Source organism: Neopelma chrysocephalum, unplaced genomic scaffold, assembly GCF_003984885.1.
Source record: "Neopelma chrysocephalum unplaced genomic scaffold, ASM398488v2 Primary Assembly neopelma1_59, whole genome shotgun sequence".
NCBI classification, from domain to species: domain Eukaryota; kingdom Metazoa; phylum Chordata; class Aves; order Passeriformes; family Pipridae; genus Neopelma; species Neopelma chrysocephalum.
The window spans coordinates 2,923,950-2,950,595 of NW_020897714.1; the positions used below are offsets into that span (position 1 = coordinate 2,923,950).

At 38.7% G+C, this 26,646-nt stretch overlaps 1 protein-coding gene and 1 long non-coding RNA gene across 3 annotated transcripts; both read left to right on the forward strand.

Moving 5' to 3' along the window:
• Positions 1 to 385: 385 nt before the first annotated feature.
• LOC113966330 lies at positions 386 to 2,436 on the forward strand. Its single transcript, XR_003533790.1, has 2 exons — positions 386 to 859; positions 1,393 to 2,436. It is a non-coding gene; the product is annotated as an uncharacterized LOC113966330 (long non-coding RNA).
• A 4,114-nt stretch (positions 2,437 to 6,550) lies between these two features.
• TMEM19 (transmembrane protein 19) lies at positions 6,551 to 17,646 on the forward strand. 2 transcript variants are annotated; one of them, XM_027679814.1, is made up of 7 exons: positions 6,551 to 6,599; positions 6,837 to 6,987; positions 9,958 to 10,071; positions 11,156 to 11,293; positions 11,615 to 11,869; positions 12,862 to 13,071; positions 15,896 to 17,646. In XM_027679814.1, the coding sequence occupies exons 2-7, from the start codon at positions 6,858 to 6,860 to the stop codon at positions 16,057 to 16,059; spliced, it is 1,011 nt and encodes a 336-aa protein (XP_027535615.1). In that variant the 5' UTR covers positions 6,551 to 6,599; positions 6,837 to 6,857; the 3' UTR covers positions 16,060 to 17,646. The 2 variants fall into 2 exon arrangements, with proteins under 2 accessions (XP_027535615.1, XP_027535614.1); XM_027679813.1 differs by lacking the exon at positions 6,551 to 6,599 and having other exon boundaries at positions 6,672 to 6,987.
• The last annotated feature ends 9,000 nt before the right edge of the window (positions 17,647 to 26,646 follow it).

Genomic DNA, 26,646 nt, shown 5'->3' on the forward strand with positions numbered 1-26,646 from the left:
TTTTTAATGTAGTAAGAAAAATGAGATATTTTGGCAATAGGTTTTTACAGGAGTAAAATACAACCAAGAAGAAAAGCATATCACTAAAACATGCAGCACAAAGACCCATTCCGCAGGAAACACCCACTAAATTCATATATTAGCTTTAGTAAAACACAGTTCATTGGTTTTAAGTTACCCTCAAGAAAAGGAAAAGAGTAACAGAAGAAAACAGATTAAGAGGGGTAAAGAAAGGAGGAGGGGAGAAAGGAGAGGAAAATAGTTACCAACAAGATTCAATGATTGACATGGTGCCAGCTGGAGAGGGAGAAGACAGAGAGACACCACATGGAATCTCATGTATTTATAGAGTTTAGTTTTCCCTCCCAGGCAGGATATCCTTCCAGGCCAGAGTGAGGTGTGCTGTAGCCAGTCACAGGCTGCAGGGGTGTGGTGTAGGCAGGCTACCAGGCAGGTCTGCCTTGACCGACAGCCCAGCTGCAGGGCCTTCAGCTCTGCCATGTGCTCTGCGTGGGCAGCAGGCCTTGCCTTCCAGCTCTGCCCTGTGCCCTCAGCACAGGCCTTATGTGCCGGCCTTCCAGCTCTGCTACGTACCTGCAGGTCCTGGCCCAGCCCTTCCCTAGAGGCAAACAGTGAGTTGGTTCCGACCCATATCAATAATTCAGTGAGATTCAGATCCAGGATCTCACAAGAGGGCAACACCATCTCTTCATCTCCCTTGTCTGTCCTTAAGAGTCTATATCCTTACATGCCAACACTGCAGTCTTGTCTCTACCATGTCTCCATGATTCCAGTAAGGTTGTAGCCCTGCAGGTGAGTGCACGTCTCTATCTCCTCTTGTTTATTCCCCATGCTGTGAGTGTTTTGATGCCTGCTCAGCTGGTGCTACGAAAAAATTCAGGAGCCGTAAGCTGGGGTGAGATAAGAAAGGGTTTAATTATGCCAAGGCAAAAAGATGTTACACGACGCGCGCTGGGCTGTGCCCGGGATGTTACATTTATAACAATATTTGGCCAATCCTAAGTGTGTCCACCCTATAACTTTTGGCCTGGTCCACCCTCTGGCCCACCCCTCGGAATTGGGTCTGGGGTGCTTTTTGGGACCCCCTCTTCATCATCTTCCTCATCTTCAGCGTACAGAGAGCAGGGTGACCCAGTTCTTTGACTCTGTCTTGCGGTTTAGGCCAAGATACAAGCGTTCTCCAAACAAGACAGGGTTGCCTTGACAAGAGACAAAACATCATCTACTAGATATGGGGATAGGGTGAGAGGATTAAGGAATGTATAAACTGAGGGGTGCTACAGGGAGGAGGGAGAAAGGGTTTCCAAAGTCTATTTCTATTACCTATAAAACTTATAAGGTAGAAAAATAAAAAATCATTATGGGCTTAAGGCATCAGTTTGCATGAAGCCACGTCAGTTGGACCCCTTGATGAAGCCAACTCTCTGGCTGGAGTGGCTGGAATTCCTTTGTTCTGCTCTTCAGCTGCTCTCGTGATGACCTATGATCCTTCTCCAGACTCTGGGCATCTCTCGCTGGCACTGGCATCAAACTGGTAGGAGTGGGATGGATAGAGGTTCCCCTCTCTCAGCAACTTTAAAGCCTCTTTACCATCTTGGCAAGCCTATGACTGAAGATGGTGATTGCTTGTGCATGGTCCTTTCAGATCTTTACCTGCCTTACTGTTACTCTTCCTCATTACTGAATTACCCATTGCTGAACCTTTTTTTTTTTTCATTACCTTATTTTTACAAACTAGATCAATCTCTTTAATTTCCTTGTGTAAAATAAAAATATACTAGAAATATGAGAAGCCTGAACACCTGCTGCTTTCAATATATTGGTCCTTTCCTGAATTTCTTGCTGAAGTAGAAAAATACAGTGTAAACAAATAGTAAAAAGGTAGGTCATGTGTAGTAAATGACCAGAAAAAAGACAATCTTACTTCATCAGAAAACTATCCTGGGTAGTCTCAGGATATATAATGCCATCCTAAAGTATTTCCAACTGAGAAAATGTGAGACCAGAAGGGATGGATTTATATCTCTGAAAGTATCCCAGAATCTCAACGAGAAAAGCGTATAGAATTGATTTAATCTAATCACATGAACTGAAATAAGTAAAACGCTATCCTGGTTTTGGGTGGGATGGAACTAATTTTCTTCTTAGTAGTTGGTACAGTGTTGTGTTTTGAATTTGGGATGAGAATAATGTTGACAACACACTGTACAAAATGCTTAACTTGAAATGAAATGGATACACTCACTGAAATACCAAATCAATTTTGGAAAGCAAAGTAATACTTTGGATACTCTGAAAATGTCAAAACATTTTAGGTTACTATGAATAAATTTAATTGGTGTCATTGATAAACTGATTTGACACAAAGCTAAAGCCTGTCCACACATATTTAATAAATATAATATTTAAAGCTTCTTTCTGTGTTCTGTTCTTTTTCAGTGAGACAGTTGTATATTTACTCTTCATTTGCTGCTTTATAGTCCACAAATCCTGCTATGAATAGTTTCCCTATAGTGCTAATTACAGACATTTTTGACTGCCTCAAAAATTATATGAATTCATCTGCATAGCAACTCCTCTGGAATGAAAATTACTGTTTGAAATTTCATTGGTATTTTCACAGGCGACTACTAATTATGGATGCTCTACTTTAGGTAAATATTTATCTGCAGTATTACTTTTTCCCTTCTGTTTTTCGTAACTATCTAATGATACTATAAGCATAAAATTATACAGTCTTACTATTTTTCTTTTCTATGAGTGTGAATATTATTCAAGGCCCTTGCAAACAGCTATACTTAGTACAATGTTAACAATATTTACCGGATTTTTAATTTCATGCATTTAACAGTGTTTTGTCTTCAATCACTTGAAAAGACAAGTTTAACAATGGAGAATAGAAGATGTTTAAATTAGTATTTCACTTTCAGTCTATATTATTCATAATGCATTCTATCAAGCACAAATATGAATAATGTTTTAAGCAGTAAAGAGGAATGGAAAGTGCTATCTCAGAGATAAAAAACCAAACCAAAACAACAACAAAACCCCAAAACAAACAAACAAAAACCAACCAACCCAAAAAAACAAAACAAAAAGAAAAAGAAAAACAAAACAAAACAAAAAAACCCAGAAAATCTACTTCTAAGATCTTTGTATCTTCATGAAAATTTGGAAATGTTATGCTGTGTTATGGCAAATCGACTAAATTCTAATGTATTCCTGGGAAAAGAATGCGTATAAAAGAGTGATTAGCATGCTCTGTGCAGTAACATGTTATTATCTTCATTTTGTCATGCTGCCTTTAATCATCTCACATTCCTGTCTCCTTCTAGACTGCGCTGGTCATGCTTTGCATCCTGTACATTTAGGTAAAAGGTAAGAAGAAACTCTTCTAAATATTGAGCAGCTTATGGCTATGACAATCTTTTTCTTATTTAATTTCTCAGATTTTTATTATTCCAAGTATGTATTTGTAGGGGAAAGTGTGAGGAAAAGCTTTCAGGTCTATTTGTCTCAAGGAACTTTTTCTTGCCATTTTTTTAATTCTCAAGCTTATCAATATTATTAGGTATGAATGAGGAATGTGGGGTTTTCATAAGTAAAAATTGATTATGAAATGTACATATTGCATGTATTAAATATACATAATACTCTTCTTAGTGAATTTGGATGGCTTTGTAAATACATTAATTCTGAATGCACATTATTGCAAGCATTTAGATTGCCATTTAAATTTAAAAAAAATTCCAACTTTTACCTATTAAAAGTGCTGTGATATTATTCTTATTATAATAATACAGGACCTAGTAAAAAAAGGACAACATCTAGAAAAGATGACTGTAAACACAATGGGCCAACTACAGTAACTGCTGTAGACATTACTTTTAAAACCGTGGCTACTTCTTTCAGTTTCTAAATGCAGAAAGAAGTCTAACTTAAAGTTCCTTCCTTTTTCATTTTCTAATATACTTGTAACATTTAATGTGTACTGAGCTACTGCAGGAAAATTTATTGGCAATTAAAACCACTGGAAGAGGAATGTATGAAGTTACATTTAACAAAAGACTTAAGAGCTGAGAAAGGAGTCAAAGCCAATATTATTCATGCCATGGATGTTAAAGATTTCATGACCAGAACCACCTTTCTCACACCAGGCGTGGAGAGCAGTACTCCCTTTTCCTTTTCTCACTTAGGTAAACTCCTGCACCTTTGGCTTTAAACCAATATGCAAGGTCTGTGGATAAACCAGTACAATAGTCTGGCATATCCCTGAATCAGTGCCAAGTGCTACTTCACAATTTGCAGTTAAGGGTGTATTTGAATGAGTAAGTTTATGGGAGTTGGTTACACCTGAACAAGCAGCTGCTTGTTCAGCCATCAGTCTAAATAGAGTTGATCTTGGTCTGATTGAAAATTTCAGATAATTAGATTTTGGCAGGAGTGTCTAAGCAATGTCATGTCAGTGTTATGCTACAAAAAGTGTCCTGTTCTTACAAAGTAGCCCAGCTACTTAGTCCCTGATTCATAGATCTCAAATTCAGAGCTCAGATGGAAGTTTAATAAAAATTTGGGAGGTGAGAAGGCAGACTAGATATACCAAAAGTTAGTCCCACTACATTAGTATTAATGTTTTAGGGATCTCTAGTTCAGATAAAATTTGGGTGTTACCTGTCTTTGTTATCAATAAATACAGCAGAAATAAGATAAAGCCTTGTCTAAAGCACCTCTTCCAAGTTTTGGTTCTAATTGCCTGGAGAAAATACAAAGTAAACACGCAGGTGTTAACTTTTACCTTTGGAATAGGCCTACTGTCTTCAGCTAAAACCAGGTATCTGGAAATCTTTGCAGAATATGGTCCTTAGTTTAGGTAACATCTGAAGAAGCTCTGAGTGATAACTGAGTATTTTTTTCACAACAACACAAAAATATATCAAAGTTTCTGTTGCAAAAGAATCCACAACCTGGACTGTGTTCAAATCCTGTTAGAAACCTACTCCAGAGGCTGAATGAAAAATAATAGAACATGCCTCAAAGATAAATGGGTGCCAACAAGTCAGAAATAATCTTAAATTCAGTAGGGAAATTATCAACTCTTAAACTAAGAATATTCACTTGAATTTTCTAGTTTAAAAACTATTCCTGTTGTATATGAAAGATCTTTTACTTCCCTTTTTCCTGTTACTCTGCCTCTCAATGAATACTTAAATAAATATTATATTCTGCTGCTGCCACAAGTCCACAAACAAAAAGCACCTGAGGTTAGTGATGTTCATGAGATGATTCATCTGTACCAGTGTTTATAAACTTGAAGGTTCTGGTCTACCTTCCACTGAACAAATCCCGAATACGTAACTTCTACGTCATCTTCTGTGATACTCAAAGTCTTGATTATTTCATTTATTTCTTATTTATTTTTTGTTTGAGGCTGCTGCCTCAAAATAATGGAGTTTTGAAAAGCTGTGGAGTTTCACCTCATTCTGTGCTTTGTTGACAAAGCCTCTGATGTGTTCAAGTGGGAGCCCTTCCTGTAACTACTATCAGCTTATTTACAACTTGAGTGTTTTGAGAGTAATTCTGGCATGCCCCAAGAAAAGCCATCAGGCAGGTTTGGCTCGTTTTCATCCCAAGGCAACTTTAGGAAACATTTCAAGTCTCTTTCTTCTGGTGCTAATGAACTTTGCAGTGTTCCAATGAGTTTCAAACCTCATCCAGACACTCCTTGGTACTGACTCAAAGGAATCAACCAGCAAAGGGATTGTTTGCCAAAGACACAGGGTTAACCCCACAAATGTGCCTTCTGCCTTTCCATAATTTCAGTGGGTCTATATAGCAGTTTTATCATAAGTGCCATATACTCTTACATTTCTATGGTTAGTAGCTGATAAACCAAACAGTTAAGCACACGTTACAATAGCATTCTATTTTACTTAGGCCTTAGACATATTTTCTGGCTTTCTTGATAACACCTGTCTGCGTGCCTAAAAGCAAGGGTTCGTTACCTATCTATTTCTCCAAGCCTGTTTATGTGTTTTTGAAGCTACAGTTAGTTAACTGTCTCTCGCACAAGGGCAGTTCCCTATTTGCAGCTAGCAGTTTTGCCTATTTGTTTAAGTGTTGGAATTTGCTAAGTCATACTAAACAAGGCCTGCTTATGCTAAGTACAATTACAATATAAAGTTGACAATTCTTTGTTTTAGTATCGACAATTTTCAACAGATTTCATGCTTTTCATGAGTGTCATTGCTGGTTTTATTTCGCAAACTGGATCTATATGGGCAGCGCCTGGCAAAGACCCCATCCCTATGCCAGAGAGGGGAGAAATCTCCAGAGACATGCACAGAGCGCAGGCACCGCCCGGGCGCAGCCGCAGAGCCCCCAGGCCCGCCCGGCTCCCGCTCCCGCTCCCGCCCGGCTCCCGTTCCCCCCCGGCTCCCGCTCCCGCCCGGCTCCCGCTCCCGCCCGGCTGCGGCGGCGTGAGCGGGGCCGGGCGGGGGCTGTGGCTGTGGCGGCGGGCGGAGCATGCGCGGCGCGGGCGCGGGGCGGGATGGTGGCGGCGTCGGCGATCGGGGGAGCAGGTCAGTGACGGTGCCGGGCGGTGCGAGCGCCTCCGGCCACTTATCGCCCAGCCCGGCCCCGAGCCGAGCAGCAGGGCCCGCAGGAGCCTCCCCATGAGCGCCTCGGTGCCTCCTGGCAGCGCCGCGGGGACGGTGCGGGCCGGGCCCGGCGGTGGCTCCCGCCGGTCGGCAGGAAGAGGAGATGGTGGTGGCGGTAGCAGTGTCGCTGATGTGCTGCGCCTTTTGTTTTCCCGTCAGGTGTTCTCCCCCTGGCTTCCCATGCCCTGTTACCAGGAGGATTTCTTCAGAGAGTACCTCAAGATGATGGCGAATATGGTCATCCTGAACTTGCTCATTTGTATTTCGCTGGCGTTCTGGATCGTGTCCATGACTGCAAGTACGTACTACGGTGAGTCCAAAGGCCGGGAAGAGGCCGGCATGGCATGATCGGGGGCGAACCCTCCTGTCCAACCTCTGCAGGCTTAACGTAAAAAATGGGAAGAGGGGTGTGCACAGCCCCGTTCTTTATCAGTAGAACTGAAAATCTCGCCGCTGACGGTACGTGATAGTGGTTTAGAAGGTGCTGACAGCCACCTACTTGCAGCTCCGCCCACGGATCCTGTAGAATTTAAGATGTTGGTATGCTTTGTGATTTCTTTCCCTAAAAGAAAGCAAATAAAAAGTGAAAAGAAAGAGCGAGCTGACAGAGGTCTTTCTGGATGAGGGAAAGTACGTGACAGCACGGGAGGAGTGTGCCAGCCTGTTCTAGGAATGCACATGCAGCAACGTGCAGAACAGGGCATGCAAGAAGAATTCCTTGGTCAAGGAACACAGAAACAGAAGTTGGGCATGTATGCATGGAGTGGCTACCATGGGTGTGTACTGTCAGCTCAATGTTCTGTTGAGGCAGCTGAGGCTTAGTTGTGTATAGTTGCAGGGATGCAAGTGCTCTTTGTCATTTTGCCTCTAGGACCATTCTTAAAGCAGTGTGTGAAAGGAGCAGTACTGCCTTCAGTATCAGTTCAAGTCTAGAAGAGTTTAACTGCTTTTCAGGGCAGGTCCTTAAGACCTCAGCCAGTTTAGTTCAGGAAGAGCTCCAGTGTCATTGCAGTGTTGCTGAGAGTGCTTAGGGATGCAGAATGAACACCCTTAACTGCCCAGTGTCACTCTGGATCCAGAAGAAGCTAGAATAAATATACCACCAGTATAAGTTGATTTTGCAATGGCAGTTGGGTGTCTCTGCTCAGTGTTTTTCAGTGCTTTGGGTTTTAGGATGGAATATTAGTTCTGGTACAGCATTAAATCTGTGTTGTCTGGACACTTCTTTGGCTTGTAGTGAGATACCACACATGCAGAAGATAGGCAGAAGTGGGCTTCACAACCTGGCTTTGTCTATGTCATTTAGAGCTAACCAAGTTGTATTTAAACATGCAACTTCATTTGTGTATGTCCACTCTCTAAAGGTATAGCTCTGAGTTTTTCTGATAATTAGGATATTCCAGTCCCTGCTATCTAAGGTGATTGGCAGTGGAGAGTGGAGACACCCATTTTCAGGTGAATCAAGATATAGGGAGTGATAGAAAGGAGGGGACTGCAGACTAATCCTCCTGTTTGTAGTGAATGATAATGGAACAAGGAGGATATACAACTTCTATTGTTCATTTGCCTGAGACTTTGTAAAGACCTTGGCTAAAGGAGGTGAATTAAATGTATAATAGTTAGTAGGCTTAATAGATTAAGCCCATACAAGTGATGAAATTCACAGTCTTTAACATAAATACAAAAATATTACAGACATACTTTTATTAATTTACAATTTATAGTAATGTTTAAGCACCAAACAGTAACCAAAATATTGGTAAAGTGGGAGTGCCAAAGAATCCATAATAAACCAATGAATGTGTTCTATCTTAGTCCTAACTGCTTATATTTAGGAGTAATTTAATGCCAATACTTTTCTCCCCTTCAACGAAATACAAAAAGGTTAGTTTAAAAATGTCCTTGAAAAGATGAAAATTCTATTTGTTAGCCAAGGAAAAAGAAACCCTTTGATTTCCAGTACTGCTCACACTGAAGTTTACACTAAGAGCTGCCTTGGTCTGTGATAAGCAATACCAGGCTACAGCACTGGAGGTCTCTTCATACACAGCCAGTGCTTGTCCTCTGAATTCTTGAGTCAGCCCTTGTCTGCAAGACTCCCTTGCTCACCTGCTATGGGACTGGGGCTTTTCAGTACACAGAAGAGAAGTTTTCGTCTTGTGAATCTGCACTTGCAATTAGTGTCTTACTGTGATTTTGCAGACGTTTGTCCTGCTTTGCACCAAGGAGTCTGTGTATGTGTGAAGGTCGGGGTACTGCTGACACGAAAGTTCTTGTTGAAAGCCATCATATTTAGCTCTCCAGCAAGCCAAGCTGTGCCTGTGTGAAGTTTCTATTTTATAAGATTGAGACTTACTTCAAAGCAAGATCTGTGATGTCTTGTATTTGTATAGCATACGTAATAAATAACTTCTCAAGATTTTTAGCTCAAAACTAGATTAACTATTGGCTTTATGTTTTAAAAGTTTGTGGGTTTTTCAAACAAAAACTGTAACTTGAAATCTTGCTGTAGTCATCAGCTTAAAGGATATTTTTAAGAGCCTTAAATCAAGCTCAGAAGAACTGATAGTGATGATATTTCATAAAGTGGTCAAACTGCTTTTACTTTCACCTCGTGGATTGTCTTTCTTGGCTTTTTTTGGTATTGAAATTCTATCACAGTAAATAGTGTAGTTCAGGATATAATCAATAGCTTCCTTGTCTCTTAGGACAACAAGGATGGAAGACTTCTAAACTTTAGTATTAAGGAATAATTTCTTTTCAGACTGTTAAATTTTACAAGAGGTACTTTTGGCATCTTGTGCAATGAACTTTGTGTCCTCCAATTTAAAGTCAAAATGAGATGCTAAAATATAAAGGCTTTAAGGATCTTACTGCTAAGGCAGTAATTTATTGCATCTGCAGAACAGGAAAATAATATCCTGCTTGGCTCTTGTAATTCCATACCATTCCATAAAGCACTATTATCCCACAGCAACTGTCTTCTAAGGAGACAATTTATTATCAGTGTCCTAAATGTATTTATTTCCTTCTGAAATTCCAGAACACTCACCAAAATAAAAGATGTTAATAAAGGATTTATTATTATCCAATTAAAAGGTATGTTATTTTAAACAGAAAAGTCTCAATAAATCACTGCCTTTCTTCTAGAAGGTAAAAAGTTTTAATCTCTATTAAGATCAGACTTTAAGTATATACTAGAAGATAATAATTTTTCAAATATGAAGGCATTGAAAAGGCTTATAAGGATTATCTGTAACCCTGTTATTTGATTTATCAGGTACTTTACGACCCATTTCTCCATGGCGCTGGCTTTTTTCAGTCTTGGTTCCACTAATTATTGCTGCACAGGGTTTTAAGAAGAAGAGTCTTGATCACAGTGGTGCATTGGGAGGTATGTTTTTTTCTGTGACTATTAAGCTAAACATTTAGTAAACGAAGTTAATGTTCTTTTTGTTGTTTGTAATTTTTAAGACTTTACTACTTAGTTCGATTATAATAAAAGTATAAATATAAGCATATATACCTTAAATTCATACTGATTTTTTCTCTCAGGCCTGTTTAAACAGGGAAGTTAATTTTGTGATGCTGTTTGTAATTTGGTTAATATTGTCATTAGATTTATGTAAACCTAGAGAATTCTTTTAAACTTCAGTACAGTTTGCAGTTAAATCACATGTTTTGGTTTAACATATAGATGGATTCACAGAGAATTAAAGAAATGGCAGAGGTAGTGGTAAAGAAATACTCTAAAACTGATCCATGTTAGCACCCTACCTCCCTAGGGGGGAAACCAGTTAAGAGAACATGGTTCTCCTTACTGTAATAGAAGCGGTTCTGGGCATTTTTTGGCCTGCCAAAAATAAGAAAATTAAATTTGTACTTTAGTTCAAACAAATGACCATTTCAGTAAAGTTTTCTTGACCGCATGATAAAAACTGCAGCATAGTGTACAATAGTGTTTATTGAAATTTGGTGGAGGATTTCCAGGTGAGGTGATTCACCCTGGTCTTGTGACATTTTTTAAGTTAAAAAAACTCTTTTTCTCTTCTGTGTTTTTACCTCTTAATGTAACAGCTCTGCTAGGCAGTTTATATTGGCGTCTGCCCTAAGTGCAGCCAATTTTCTTTCAGTCATTTAGAATTGTAATCTCATGATGGGGAGTGAAATGAGACCTCCTTTGTAAAGGAGGACATAAAAATGAATCACATCCAGAAGCTCAAATACTTTGTGGTTTTTTATGGCTATGTCTTTTATTTTTGCACAGTATTAATGATTTGTGGCAAAAGAAGGTCTTAAAAATCACAAAAGCAGCAGCAATTAAATTAGCAATTTAGCAGTAGAATCTGTTACTGCATGATTGTCTTAGGTATCATGAAGATACTCTTCATATTCAAAAAAAATCAAAATACTTAACTGCTTTGCAAAGCAAGCATTGTTACATGGAGAAACTTGATATACTTCTTTTTTCTTCATAGGATTGGTGGTTGGATTTATCCTTACAGTTGCAAATTACAGTTTCTTCTCTTCTTTGTTTGTATTTTTTGTCACTTCTTCAAAACTTACTAAATGGAAAAAAGATAGAAAGAAGCAAATAGATTCAGAATACAAAGAAGGTAAGCCAAAATACTTTCAGGCTTTCGGATCCCTCGCGGAGAATAAATACTGCATGTTCCTTTCAAAGGGTCAGATGAGATGTAACATCCACAGTAGGGAACACTGTTGTTGTGACTCCCCTCTACCCTTATCCCTGTAACATTAGCAAGTGACTTTGCTTTTGCTTCTGTTCTGTTTAATAAATTGCTGTATAGTTTCTGTTTGGAACGTGTGTCTTTTTAAATTTAACTTTATATATGTGTGTTTTGCTTTTGTCTCATGCTGTTGCTTGTCAGTTACTGTTACTTGAAATGAATGAAATTTATTTTTTATTACTTCAGGTGGACAGAGGAATTGGGTTCAAGTATTCTGTAATGGTGGTGTTCCTACTGAGTTGGCTCTCTTATATATGATAGAAAATGGGCCAGGTGAAATTCCTATTGACTTTTCAAAGGAATACACAGCATCATGGATGTGCTTATCCCTTTTGGGAGCTTTGGCATGCTCTGCTGGTGATACGTGGGCTTCAGAGATTGGTAGTGTTATGAGTAAAAGTAAACCAAGATTGATAACAACCTGGGAACAGGTTCCAGTAGGTAAGGTGTTACCTATTCTACATGTTCTGAATATTTTGTTAATCTGTTTTGAATTATACATCCAACATGAATAGTTCCAAGAAAGACTGAGAAAAACATCAGAAATCTGGGATTGGTTGGGATGCACCAACACAGGATCCATGGAGCTAAAAGCATTCTGAATGCTGTCATTTCTCATCTCTATTAAAAGTGTTTATGTTGCTAATAATATAAAGAATACAAGTTATCAACTCATTTTTTCAGGCATTCATATTTTGATGAGTAGAATATATATATTCAACACAGACAATACAGAAAATTCACTTCTTAACCAAATCACTCATTTCCTTTAATATATTACCAAGGGTGTGCAAGTGGACTTTTTGTCTGTCAAACCTTGTCTCCACAGTGAATGTCATTGCTGCCTTAAAGCAGTGTGTCTGATCTTGAGTCTTGCTGGCAATTGATCAGTTTCAGATCTTGTTGGGTAGGATTTAAATGTGTGGGAAGTATTTTTTTACCTTTATATGCATTCTTCAGATTTTTATTCAATGAACTGTCTATGGATTTTCTTCTTTTCTTTAAATGTGTTGGTGAAATACGTCTGCCTATACTACTTCTTAGAGAAGTATTGCTTTAATAACATGTACATCTCAAGGTCTGGTTTTTGGAGCAAATCTCTTTTTATTATCCCACCCCCACCGTGACTTACAACAGACAAGTACCAGGTGACATTGAAAGGTGTGCTGTTTGGTTTTATTTAATTTAATGCTAGTGAATATTTCTAGATAACTAGCCCTAGAGACAGGAAAAGAGTAGTAATAGACCGTAATGGTTCGGGTTAATCTTCTCAATGGCACATTCAGAATTGAAAATAAAAGCTGCAGTAGCGGAGTCTTGTGGATAGAAGGGGAGAAGATCAGTACAAACAGTTTTGATGTTATGTAAAACATTTGAATAAATATAAGTCTTTAAAAAAAGGTTTTAAATCAGCTTTGTTTTGTTTGATTTAGGTACTAATGGAGCAATTACATTAGTAGGCCTGCTCTCAAGTTTGCTTGGGGGCATGTCAGTAGGTATAGCCTACTTCTTAACACAACTCATTTTTGTGACTGATCTGGAAATATCTGCTCCACAATGGCCCATTATTGTGTTTGGTGCAGCAGCTGGCCTACTGGGATCAATTGTTGATTCATATTTGGGAGCTACAATGCAATACAGTGGTAAGATTCTTCTTTTTTTTCCTTTTTTCCCTCCCCTTTCCTAGTGTAACCTAAAATTGGACTTGAATTTCAAGAAGGGTTGAGAGCATGATTTTTAAACGGAAAAAATACAGAAGTAGCAACACAAAGGACAAAGGGAGTAAAAGTAATGGACATGATAATGACAAGCAGCTAGGGCAGTGTTTAGCTTAATGTCTTTCTGATTACTGAAAGAGACCAGAGATCTCCAACATGTTACCTTGGAAGAAGTCATTGCTGCCCTCTCCTTTTCTATTGTCTAATTATAGTAGCATTTTACAAGAGAAAATGTCAGTTTAATTTTATCCATTTACTTGGATTAAGTTGTTACTGCAGAAGCTCCATTCCTAACTCTGAAGTCTTAGCAATAATCTCAGTTTTAAGAATTAAATAGGAAAAACTCCAGGAAAATGTGAACAATGTTTTATGTTCTGGGTTTTTTTCACTGCTTCATAGAGTACTGTTTCCTATAAGTTAAGCTTATCATAAACTAGCTGTGACTGTAAATAAAAAAAAAGCATGTCTATTTTTTAAAAAAATTGTTGGCTGGCTGATTCTAAATTATTTCAGTGTTTACTCATTGCCCTGAAGGATCATTGCCGGTGAATAAACACTACAGACAACCTTTAGGCTAAGCTGTAGATTTACCATACATTTAAAAATCATTTAAAAACCATATCTGGCACTGTTGTGTTTAACAGCTTGCTTACAGAGGGATCTTAAGTTTCCAGGTTCCGTATTGGATACTTAATAGTTGGAAGTCAAGGTGTGAATGTGCAGATAAACTGCCTGAGACACACAAGGCCCTTAGATCTACCATTGCAGTGAGAAGTACAGACCGTTGTTGATGCTCTGTATTTGGCTTTTCAGCATTTTTATGCTCTATTCCTTGTAATTCCAGGAAAGACCAAAGTGGAGTGTTCAACCATTTGCTGAATTTTTAGATATTTCTCTACTAAAGAGAAAACACTTAAGCAGTCAGACAATGTTTCAAGCTCCTGATGAGGCAGATGCATTAAGAGAGTGGGGTAAACCTAGCTAATGCGTGCTTGTATTTATCAGCATCTATTTCTTCTTCATTTCATGTATTTTTTTCATACTCAGCAACTTCCTTTGCTAGCTCCAGTAGGGACAGTTCCACAGTTTCTTTTACAAGTTCATAAGCACTGCTGGAGTATGTATGCTATATTATACACATAAATGCTGTGGTACATATATGCTGTGACATAGATGAAATTGTGCTGCTCGTGTCATGCATGCTTTTCGGTTTTGTGTGCCTCCTTACTTTAACCTACTTTTCCAATCTCTTTTCAATGTGGACTCATAAGGAATACTGTAGTCTCTGCAGCATCTTGAGAAACAATAGATATGACAGTGGCGATAAAGAATTGTGTCTTTTTTGAAAACATTAACTTGTACTGCTATTTAGTTCTCTCAGTGTTTTCCCTTTTGGTAGTATTCCTAGATTTGGTGTATCTAATAGCCTGTGGTATCCACTGTTTCTAAAAGAAGGTCCATCCCCACCCACACCTTTGTTAATTAAAGCTTTGAATAGCTGTACAGAATTAGATTAAAATTTGCCCATGTTATCAGTCTCAAGCTATACCTATTCTGTAAGTAACAAAGCTACTGGAAGGACGTGCTGTTACTTTACCTACTTGTTTAAGCTCTGAACCTACACTTTATGTACGTTTGAGGGATATATTTAGAAAAATTTATTCCCTGTTTTTCCCAAGGAAACTTACTACTTTCTAAAATATAGCAAGTGTTAAGGGTTAAACTGTTAGTCTTTGAAGTTTGATTTTTCTGTAGCTTTTTTTGCATTATCTAAAGCTAGATTTAACTGTAAAATTCAAAGGTAACAGTAACACCAGCTATATACCTGCCAAGGAGGTTTGTGGTGTGGGTTTTTTTAAGTTTGGTCTGAGGTGCTGAATTTATTTTTTTTAATAAAGCAGCAGCTTTATTGGAATTTCCAGGTTGTGGGTGTTGGCAGATATTCAAATATAAGAAGAAAAAAAAAGTTAATATAAAATATACTGATTTTGTTCCTTCACATGAACCTTAAATGTATGCATGTGCATGTACCCAGGTATACTTCATTACAGTGTGAGCTGGCTTTAAAATCAAGCATTCTAGAATGGTATCCTTATGTCAGCATATGGAATAGTACAGCTGGACAAAATATAGGGTAGTGGTGTGTGTACAGTAGTAGCTAATGAAGCTCAATACTAGAGTATTGATAATATAGAGGCAGAGCAAGAAATTACCTTTGTACTAGGGAAAAAAACCCAGCTGCTGGTAGTATAAAACTGCTCTGTAAAATTTATAAATTCAACCTTTGGAAGGAGCTTGCTTTCTGTCAGATCAAGTTATAATGTTGTTTCCATAATTTTCCTTTGAAAATAAATACATCTTGACAGGAAATACATGTTGCTAATCAGTTGTTTCTGTTCAAAACAGCATCCTTTGCTTTAGAATGACTCTTGGAACAGCTTTTTCTTCTTCTGATTTAGCTTGTTTCATTCCTTTCTTTGCTGTGAAATTACATAAAGAGGGAAGTAGATTTGACAGAAGTGTAACTTCTCAAAAGAAGTAACTTCTAACATAAAGTATTGCATTTATACCCCATTCTTTGAAGGTACCAAATTAAACTGACTGTAATTTAGTTTAGTCTGATGACGTCTTCTTACAGAGGTTTAACACCATAATGGTAAAATAAATTTAGGAAGCTGCATACACTTGGTTACTAAGTTTCTTTTTAACTTGGTTGGCATTGTAAAATGAAGTCTTTATCTTTTCCCAGGTTTTGACCAGAACATTGGAATGGTTGTTAACCACCAAACAAAACACTCCAAGCACATATCTGGAAAACCTATATTAGACAACAACGCAGTAAATCTTTTTTCTTCTGTAATCATTGCTTTGGTGCTTCCAGGCATGGCATGGTTTTTCTGGCCAAGGGGCTGAAATGGTCTAAGGTTTTCTGCATGTGATTGATGTATGTTCAGTCTTACTCAGAGACTAAGGGATTCTACTTGAACTCTGTTGAAGAGAGGGATCTGGAACTTTCAGAGAGCCAACTTACTAAGGCTGTAAGCCTCATGTGGCAATCAGCATCTCTCAGGACTTGGAAGGCACTTTGTCAATATGCTCTTGCTGCTCTTCAGATGGATGTAGGTCATTGCCAAGTGAATTGAAGCATTAGCTTCATTTATCCTCATGGAGCTGAAGTGTTGGCATCTGTGTTCTCTCCAGTCTTCAGCATCTGGAAAGGCAAGAAGCTGGAAATAGAAATATAATCCATATCAGTTGGTGTGATGGAGCATTGTGGCTATTGTCCAAACCAGACACAAAGCACACTGCAGCTTTATATAGGCAATGGCAACATGGTTGAAGTGGGTGAGTTCTGCTGTTTCCCATAGTTTACAGTACGTAAGATCTTCTGGAAGTATTTGGACAGGGAAGAGAGAGTTAAGCCTTGTTGTCTATTCGGTATCCTGATAATATCTCCACTTCCTTGAGAATAGGATTCATGAAAGTGATACCGCTCCATAATGTCAAGCAACAATCCAAATTTAAAATAGAAACTGACTAGCTGTTCCAGTAAGAATAATAAATTTTTCTGTGCTTTTTTGGCATCTTTATTTCAAAACTAATGATATTTATGAAGATTGTCAATACTGTGGTAGTTATTAAATAATGTAAAATTAAAGATAGCAGTTCTGAATTCACATTCATCTCTTTAGAAATAGAACATTTTTTCTATAAGCATAGAATTGTTCCATAACGGTTACCATTCTGACCAAACTATATTCCCTGGTTATTTCTCAGCAGTGGAAATGTTTCCCATTTTGTTTGAGGCTTCTATCCAGAGATGATGCCCTCAGCCAAAGAAGCTACAGAGCTTATCCTTGTAGCAAATGGTGGAAGTCACACTTATAAACCATTTCAAAATGGAAATTTAATTTTTGATGCTCATGCTCTTATGTTAGGTGATCGTGTCTTCCATCATTCATCTATAAAAGAGATAGAAGTAATTCAGCCAGTACAGATGGTATTTAAACTTAGAGATACCTTCATAATAACCTCTCAATGTCGACATTCAGAAACTGGGGCCCATACTGTTAACTTATAAAAAACTTTTTATTTTTAGAGATAGGGGAGTATTTTGTATTGAACATCTGGGGTTTTTTACAAATGTCTTGTGTATATTGCCTGTCTTAGTTCAGTTGAATTGTTTATTATGTCACCTTTGGTGGGAATATTAAAAAAATTTTAACACCTTGAGTTTAGAAATCAAGTCTATATAAATCTGGAATTCATCACTGGAATTAGTTCACTATATTACCCAGTTATAAAGATAAGATTTCAAAGTAGTAAAGGCTTTCTGAAAAGAACAAATTCTGTAGCTGCTCTTTGTCCGTTCCTGTGAAAAGGCACAAAATTATAAAAGGAATATATGCACTTAAACTGTAACAATAAACCCTTGGGAATTTTCTGCACTGTTTGGATTTATGCTGCTTCTAAATAAAAGCTGTATTAGTTGTCTTTTAAGATTTTATTAATACTGTTGTGGTTTCTAGAATTGAGAGAGATACAATTTTTGTGAGATACTTTTTTTTCAATTAAATGCCTTATTTTTAGATTCTTATGTTTCCTGAAGTGAAGTATATTTTCAGACACTGAAGTGGACGTGGTCAGCTCTTTACTATTTAATACGAGTCTCATTTGAAAACCAGCTTGCCACAGTGAGAAGACATCTGTGATTTCAAATTCATTGCAGCATGAAATCCTTTGATCTGTGATCATATGAATGAATGTGATCTGAATGAACTCCTGTAGTTAGGATCTTCAAAGGCCATTGTTTTGGATTTTTTTATTTGTCATGTCTTAGTGATGACACTTGAGTTGCTTTTGAAATTCTCTCTCATATGTTTCCAGTATACAGAAAGACCTGAGCACTCTTGAACTCTGAAAAGGACAGTTACTCTGACAGTTAACTCTGGGTATATAATATTGAGTGGAGTATAGGTTATGGAAATAAGGTTACATTTAACTGTTTAGTAGCTGAGTGATAGCTTAAAGAGGAGGTGGAGAGGAGAGTATGGGATACAGGGAAGAAGTTACAGAATGTGACAAACTGCCTCTAAATTGGTGTGTGTCACTAAGAGCAATTCCTGGGCTTAGAATGGAGCAGACAGAGATACCACCTGTCCATGTGCTACTTGGAGAGACAGATAATGCAGGAAGTAAAAAGGAAAGGGATAAAAAGAGGAGGAGTTAGAAGAAAACCAGAGAAAATGGTAGATTTGGAATTGCAAAATAAGTTACTGCAGTTAGCAAATTTAATTCCATTCTTTAAGCACTTAAATAATTCTTTTGCTTCAGAACCATCGGTACCCATAGTATATTCCTCTGTCGTTGATTTTCCATTCATATTGAAGTGACACCGATATTTTCACAGCACCAAGAGTGTACACTCAAAACTTTTTTAATTGAAAAGGTTACAATTGCGAAATATAGGTACTCATGCTTGGCTTGATTTGTGGATGTGATAGATATTCAAGTAAAATTTTGGCATAATTGAATACAAGAAATCTTTAGGCAGGTCTTGCTCAGGCTTGGTGCCTTGATTCTGGCTGTTGAAGTATACTGGTGTCGGTCACTAGTATGCACTTATTTTTTTGATTTCTATTTTTTTGTTACAGCTATAGGTTGTCTTGGGTCTGTGCATGCTGCTGTTGAGTGGTCCATCATTGCAGATGTAAACCGTAGTTCTCTGGGACAACAAAATAAAGTGGTATAAAAAGCAAAGGGGATATCACTTCTTTTGGTGAGAACATCACTTAGCTGATGTTCAGCAGACTGACTTTTTCTGACAATAAAGGGCTGAAACATTATGAACTACTGTTGGTATTTTACAGCACCAACTCTGGCACTATTCACATTAAAATATGTTAGGGCTGGGCATCTCAGATTTGTAAGTAGAATTACCAGAAGTACCAGCAGTACTTTGGTCCCCACTCAGCCTTTTTTTTACATTTCACTATCTAACATTTCAAATTGACCTTAAGTAGCTCTTCTTCAAGCAGGAATTAACCTGTTTGTTACAGAAAATTTATTCACTTAAAGCTTTGTAGGTACATTACAGTCTCTGCTTCTGGCTGTTGCTGTAACTGGATAATAATTTTCAGTTTAAAGAGTGCTTCTGTTGGGGGATGGGGTGCAGCTCTCACAATTATGGGCCTGTTTTAATGCATAAATCAGAGAAGGTACATGAATTCACTCAGACTATGTGGATCCCTGCAGTGCTCCCAAGCCTGCAGCCATCTTCAGTAAATATTAATGCCAATAAAGGAAGATGAAATACATAAATGTAGAAACAAAGCTGCTGAGCAAATTGCAGCTTTAACTTGGGTACTCCTATGTCTGTAAAACTGGATTCCAAGTAAAGAAATTCCACCAGGAATATTCAATAGCTTTTCCACAATATTCATCCCACAGGAGAAGATGGGTCAATTTTACTGTCTCACCACTACAACCACTAACTAAATCATAGAATCAAAGAACCACCCAGGTTGAAAGGGACCTTGACAAATTATCTGGTCCAACCTTTTGTGGGAAAGGGATCTTGAGTGAGATTATGTAGCAATAATTGATCTATCCAATGGGATTTGAAAACCTTTGGTGATGGCAGTCTACCACATCCTTAAATGTCAGAGTTTTCCTTGACGCACAAGATGGTGGATACACAGGAAAGTAGGTGACCACCATTATGTGAGTTCTGACCAGGAAACCTTGCACATGACTGACTGATGATACGAAGCAATAATGTCATACGCTCTATCACTTGGAAAATATCTTTAGGATAAATGTATCCTCCCATAGCAGACCACTTAGCAGGAATGTTTGCTCTGTGCTGCTCTGGGATTTGCCATCTTAGAGCAGGGGCAAGTGATGTTTCCTGATCCAGCTCATTGACTGCAGAAGAGAAGATTGGATTTAGCTGAAATGTGGAAGAACCAGCCTGACCCGTGTTGAGGGAAGGGGTTTTGGAAAGGGGAATACCACCAATATGGAGACAACTGCCAGTTTGCGGGGAGGTACCTGGCTGGACCTGCCGAGTCACCTGTGAAGCCTTGCATAACTTGTTTGCACCTCTCTTGACTGGTAGCTGCATTTTTGTGGTTTTGTTCAAACAATCATAAAGCAGAATTAAACATTGCAATGTGATCACTGTCCAAATTGGCCTTGGAAGTTCAAACCCACACCATTAGCAAGTATAAGAATGGTTTAAAAAATTAGGAATGTATCCTGCAATTAGAGGAAACATCAGTAGAAAGCAGTAAGAAAAGTCTTCTGGTGCTTATTTGTTAATACGTTTTAGTACCTTCAGTAATTAGTTTCGTAAAGTCTTTACAGCTGCAGTCATTGCTGCAAAGCTGAGAAGATAGAAGGAAATCATATAAAATCGTGTGACTGTGCTCTGATGTTTCTTACTGAAGAGCTCTTGCTGCAGTGACATGCTGAGTTCAACTCAGTATTAGAAAAACAGTGACTTCTGTCATCCTGCTCTTTTTGTTACTACTACTTGTTATCCTCATATTTTATTATTCCACTTTTTGACCTTCTAAGTCCTGAAATCATTCCACTGTTGAAAGCTGATGTCATCAAATGCTCTCCCAAAGCAGCAGTAGTTTTGGTCTGCCTTAAACTGCCAAATGCCCCTGGTTATGGTACTCCCAACAGATGTGCATCATCTCATTGCATTCAGTGTCTCATCCTAATATAATTTAAAATGAAGAAGTGAAAGGAACTGATTCATGATGTATGTATCAAGGCTTAAGTAGATGTTGATACTTTTGGTCTGTGTTTGGCCCAGCCACCTGTGACAGTTTATCTTTTTCCTGCCAACTTATGAGAAAACAAGCACTGATAAACGGGAACTTCATCCTTGAAGGAAGAGTTTGGTACAAACTCTAATTAATTGGTGTCTTATTATTGGCTGACTGCCTTCCAAGGGCATTTGAAGGAGAAAGTGAAGAGGAGGAGGAGAAGTAAGCCCCCAGACTCATTTAAAAAAGACCCCTGAGGTTTAGTGCTCAAGCGCGGGGGGAATTCCAAGGTACCCACGCATGCGCAGAAGAGATGCCACTTGCATAACAGGGGGTGGGACTGAAGGCCTCTAGCTGGGTGGTGCTGGCCACACCTGCCCAGGTAGACATCACTAATTAATTGTATAAAAAGCAGATAGCTCATGCTGGGTTGGTTGGAAGCTTCACATCAAAGGACAACGTTGCCTTCTGCGGGGACACCCGCTATCTTGTGAGCCTGCCGACACTCCGAGAATGCAGCTTGTGCTATGGGTAATTCCAGGCATTCTGGGTCGGTAAGATAACTTCATAAGCAACACCTGGGTGACTGGGGGAGTCGTACTAAGGGCTTATTTTCCTCCTCCTTCCTCTTTCTCGGTTTTCGTTTTGTTGGCCACCTCTTGGTAATAAATACTGGGTTTTTGTTGAGTTTTCAATTGTGTATGGTTTCAGTTTCAGCATCCTTCCGAACACTCCCTATTACAGATGTACTAGGATAAGAAGCATGAGTGTTATTCATTTCTGAATTCTGGGAACCTTATGTCTTTTGGTAGGTGCCATAACAAAATGAAACAGGTGTCAGCATCTGACGTTGCACTCAGTGGTGTCTGCCCAAGAAGTAGATTTTAACCTGTGAAAAGCTATGCCAGAAAAGAAAACCCATCACCAACCAAGCCCTAAAAAGTGCCTGAAGCCATTAGCACAAGACAAAGTAGAAGCATAATTTGATTTATTGAGCTTTAGAGTTTGAAGTTAAGCAAACAAAAATATTCTCATACTGGTTTGCCTATAAATTTGAGTAATACGTCACTTAGATAAGTTTTGTCTGGTTTGATTTGCTGTGGATTAACAAATGCTTCCCTTGGGTTCAGAACTCACCTGAAATAAGAAAGTAATCTAGAGATCAAGCTTAGATGCCTATTATTCTGTCTGTAATAAGAAATGGTCTGCTTAGTAATTTTTGTAAAGACTTGTATCGAAGCTTGTATCAATGACAGCACTTTTGTCTCTAATATGCTAAAGCATTCTTAATTTGAAGTGACACAGGTTGATCAAAGCTTTTAGCAGGGTTGTTTTCCTGTGCCTTGTTTTCAGCACAGCATTTGTACAAATCTTTGCAGAGTCAGTAACACTGTCGTAGTTGTACCAAGGTCAGGGTGGCATCAGGCATTCCAGCGCAGCTCTACTTCGTTACTGTTTGATCCCACGAAGTGGAGAGCAGCAAGATATTAGCCAGCAAAATGTCGAGCACACAGTTAATTTTAAACCCAAGAGTAGTCACGCTGAAGTGTTAGTAAGCAAGGGGTGTGCTAATGTTGTTTAAGGTTAAGCAGACTGTAAACCTCCTCGCTGAACTGCAGCCAGCATGCTCCTCTGCATCACCTGCAGCAGATGGGCCTTGCTCATGTCAGTAAAGTTCATTAAGTGCATGCACAGTTGCAGGATCAGATTAATCAGTTTTATCTTTGATAAATTGTACTTAATCTTCAAACATCAGGTAACTAATTCAAAATGATTGTCTTATTACTGCCATCAGTTCAGATCCTCCCTAACCTGGCACTTATTTCCAGGCTCAGAAAAAGCATTTCAGTAGTCTTCAAAGGAGGTTTTAAAGAAACAGATGTGGACAGACTATTTAAAATTGTGATGCCAGAAACTGAGTGTAGTAAAACTCCTTTAAATTATATAGTGCTGAAGCAATACAGGTTGAAAACAAACCAAAAGTTCTCCAGGTTCAAGCATTTAGAGAGTGACTGTAATTACACAGATAAAAAGCTGAAACCATGATTGAATATTTGTCTAAAAGAGAAGCTCTAATTCATGTGAGAATTAGCCAGGGAAGGCATCAGGAGGTGAGACTAGCTGATGGCAATAATATGTTTTAGCTTGATGTTTTGTGAACTTTGTGAACTGACCACTTACATGAGCCTAAAAGCATATCTGAACAAGCAGTGACTCTCAAAATGGTGTGCCTAGTTTGTGAGTGACAGTATTCTCATCAGTGTTGGTGTGGGTTATTAATGCATAACAGCCATTTAACCACACACTAATCACGTGATAGACAAGTAACATGAATATCCAATTATAAAGTTTTATAAAATGTCCCATCAACTAATTAGACAATGAAGGTAATCAATATTTCGGTCTTATATCCCACTGAAGACATTGGCATCCCTCAGACATCAGGAAGTGTCTTTCATGCTGCGCTGCTTTATCAAGAAATCTGTTATCTCTATATAGTGTTGCTTCCTGAAGCACTGAGATTTGCCCAACAGTAGGAGAGCAATGTGGAATGGCTTAGGTATGCTCACTCACTTTCACCGTGTGTTATCACATCACCAAGTTACAGCAAAGTAAATTCATGATAAGCAGCAATCTAGGACCTATCCTTAACATTTCACATACCTTGTATGATCTTTTGATCAGCTTGTTATTTTCATACAGCTATGCAAATGTGTTCTGCCCTGCCAACTTAGTTCATCATTGTTGTCTGTTTTGCATGAAGAAAAAACCAAAATATTTTTCTTTTACAAAAAGCAAAGTCATCAGCTGATGCCTGTTGACAGAAGCACAATTTGCTATCAAAGGAAGTATTTCTCTGCCTTGAGTTTGGCATTAGATACACACAATTTCTTCATCTGCTAACACTAAGACATTTAAAATTTATTTGAACAGAAAAATACCTAAGCAGTCTAAAAGTGTTCAGACCCAAAACAACTTGCAAGCCTTTGATGGTGAGCAAAAGTTACACTGAGGGAGGTTTAGATTGGATATTAGGAGGAATTTCTTCACTGAAAGGGTGTTCAGGCATTGGAACAGGCTGCCCAGGGAAGTGGTGAAATCGCTGTCCCTGGAAGTGTTCAAAACACATGTAGATATGGTCCTTGGGGACATGATTTAGTGGTCGAGTGGCAGTGCTGGGTTAATGGTTGGACTTGATGAACTTAGAGGTCTTTTCCAATCTTAATACTTCTATGATTCTATAAACATGATGCAAAATCAAGAGATTTTGGATGGTTTCTTGATAGCCTCATTCCTCAATACTGAATTTATTATGCTGTTTGTAGGGATGTGTCTGATACTGTTGCCTAAAGAAAACTCAGGGAGAAAAAAACTCCAGGGCAACTTAATTTGGAGGTAAGGTAAGGGAAGGTTTTAACTATGCCTCTCAGGCATTGGGGTTACAAGTCACGCGTGCGCCGCCCCCGACCCAGTGTTACAATTTTATAATAATGTCCATCCAATCCCTGATTTGTCCACCCCCCGGCCTTTGCCCCGTTCCACCCCCTGACCCATCCCTTGGGAATTGGGTCTGGGATCGTTTTGGGACCACTTCTTCCTCATCTTGGTCTTCTTTGGAACACACAGTGCACACAGTCCTTTGTTATATCTTGCGATTCAGGCTAGGGAGCAGATGTTCTTAAATAGAAGGCGGCCTACCTTGAAAAAAAGACTAAATATGCTAATGGAATTTAGGGGGGAATTGATATGGGGAACATGGAATGGGGTAAGAGGGTTGTAGATATGTGTAGCTACTGTGCTAAAGGGAGAGGGAATAAATGCAGCTGCTTCTAAAATCTACATTTACTACATAACTACTTCTAAAACCTATAAAAATCAGAAAAATCAAAAAACCCTAAGGCAACATACTAATGACATGTATGAGTTGTTGCAATGGAAGACCCTATGGAGTTTAGTGGAAAGATCAGAGATTGGCAGTGTCTCCTAGACGACTTGCATGTGGGATTACTACAGTCTGTGTCATTTGTAAGTGTTTTGGGGAGTTCAAAATTTATAGCGTTGTTTATTTCTTTCTCTTCAGCTTTCTGCACTGGATGTTGTACTCTAGCTTACTTTCACCGTGCTTTAGCCATGTCTGCTCATTTTATCTGCTGGTGAAGTTCCCCTATTTTTTACAGAAGGCTCTATCAAAGATGACAAACAGCCAGGGAATGTTTAGTGAAACACATTACCTAAGAATCAGTCGACCTGTTTTCAATACTAACCTCTAGAGAGTAGTTAACTTCATTTTTACAAAATAAAGGTCATTTCCTGAAAAGCTTCTTTAAATTATTTTCCCCCTTGGTTGCTATGCTAAAATCCCAAACCTCCCAATTTTGTGAATGTTTTTCAGCTCTGGTTCCTGATCTGCTCAGATCCATGATCTCCATTGGCAGTACCTCCTCTGTAGTGCTGCTCCCCAGAGGTCTCACTCTGTAGGGTACAGACATTGTTGCCTTGAAGACAGAAGGCAACACCTTTGGTCAGAGAAAACTCATGCACAGAACAATTCATAGAAAAGTGTGGAGACTGAGTGATATTATAGCATACTTTATGCATGAGAGAGACTGGCATTGTGTTGAAGTCCATAACCAATTATTTTATGTTTCCCTGTGGAACAAGTCAATTCAGATATACAGTTAATTTCAGCCTTCACCTTTCAAACAAGTTATTTATAGTAATAGATGATTTCTTTCACACCTTCCCTTAAGGTATTAATAGAATATGGGGAAAAATGGGAGTCCAAGAAATTGCTCACATTTTCTTGGAGAATTCACAATTACAGCTCAGTGTAATTGAGAAGTAGAAAACTTGTAGTCACCTGCAAGGTCAGACCTTTTTCTAGAATGCCTCCACTGCAATATGATCATTCTCCAACTCCCTCAATCTCTTCCTTTTACACTAGCAACAACTGTTCCGTGCAAAAGTGAACAAAACGGACCCTGAGGCTTCAAGGTGCTAGCTTGTTGCCTGTAATTCTTGTATCCCAGTCATGTGAAAGTACTCTGTTTCCCTTCTCTAAATTCTTGTATCTTGTATTATTCCTTTGTCAAACACAAGTAAAGACATCAACTTTTCTAGGAACCATCAAGTGTACCATCAAATCAGAGGAGAGGTCTCAGTATGCATCCTGGAACCTGGCCAGTGCTAGATGCCCACAGGAAAAATCAACATAAAGAGAATTGGCCTGGACAATTAGGATCTGACCTGCACGTTGTGGATGTTTCTTAACTCACCTTAGAGGCTGAAGCTTTGGAGTTCAAATGTGCAGCAGTACTTCAGCCGCTGCTGGGGAGCACAGGAGTCAAGAAGTGAGACTTGACAGAGCTGGGAGCTCAGAGGTATCTGGTCATTTTAAAACTGCTGTCACACCTGAAAGGCAAAGATGACTGAATCTAGCCTTATGCCTGTTGTCCTGGGAGATTCACAGCATTCCTCTTGCAGTGCAGGGAGATAATGACATAAGTACCACTGTCCTTACCTCATGTGGTAAGCACAAGACAGATGAGAAAGGGCCACCATTTAAACTGACCTTTGCTGTTACACAAGACAAGAAGGTGCAGAAGAGCCAAGACAATACCAAGCTGTTCAGCTTTTGTTTGAACTGGTATGCATATTTGTAGTGGGTTGACTCTGGCCAGATACCAGGTACCCACTAAAGCCACTCTCTCACTCTCCC

Bases quoted from the DNA above. Each gene is read 5' to 3' on its own strand.
- TMEM19 (XM_027679813.1), top strand. From the start codon at position 6,693: ATGAGCGCCTCGGTGCCTCCTGGCAGCGCCGCGGGGACGGTGCGGGCC. The intron at 11,870-12,861 runs GTAAGGTGTTAC...TGTTTGATTTAG, and splicing joins CTGGGAACAGGTTCCAGTAG to GTACTAATGGAGCAATTACA. The intron at 13,072-15,895 runs GTAAGATTCTTC...ATCTTTTCCCAG, and splicing joins AGCTACAATGCAATACAGTG to GTTTTGACCAGAACATTGGA.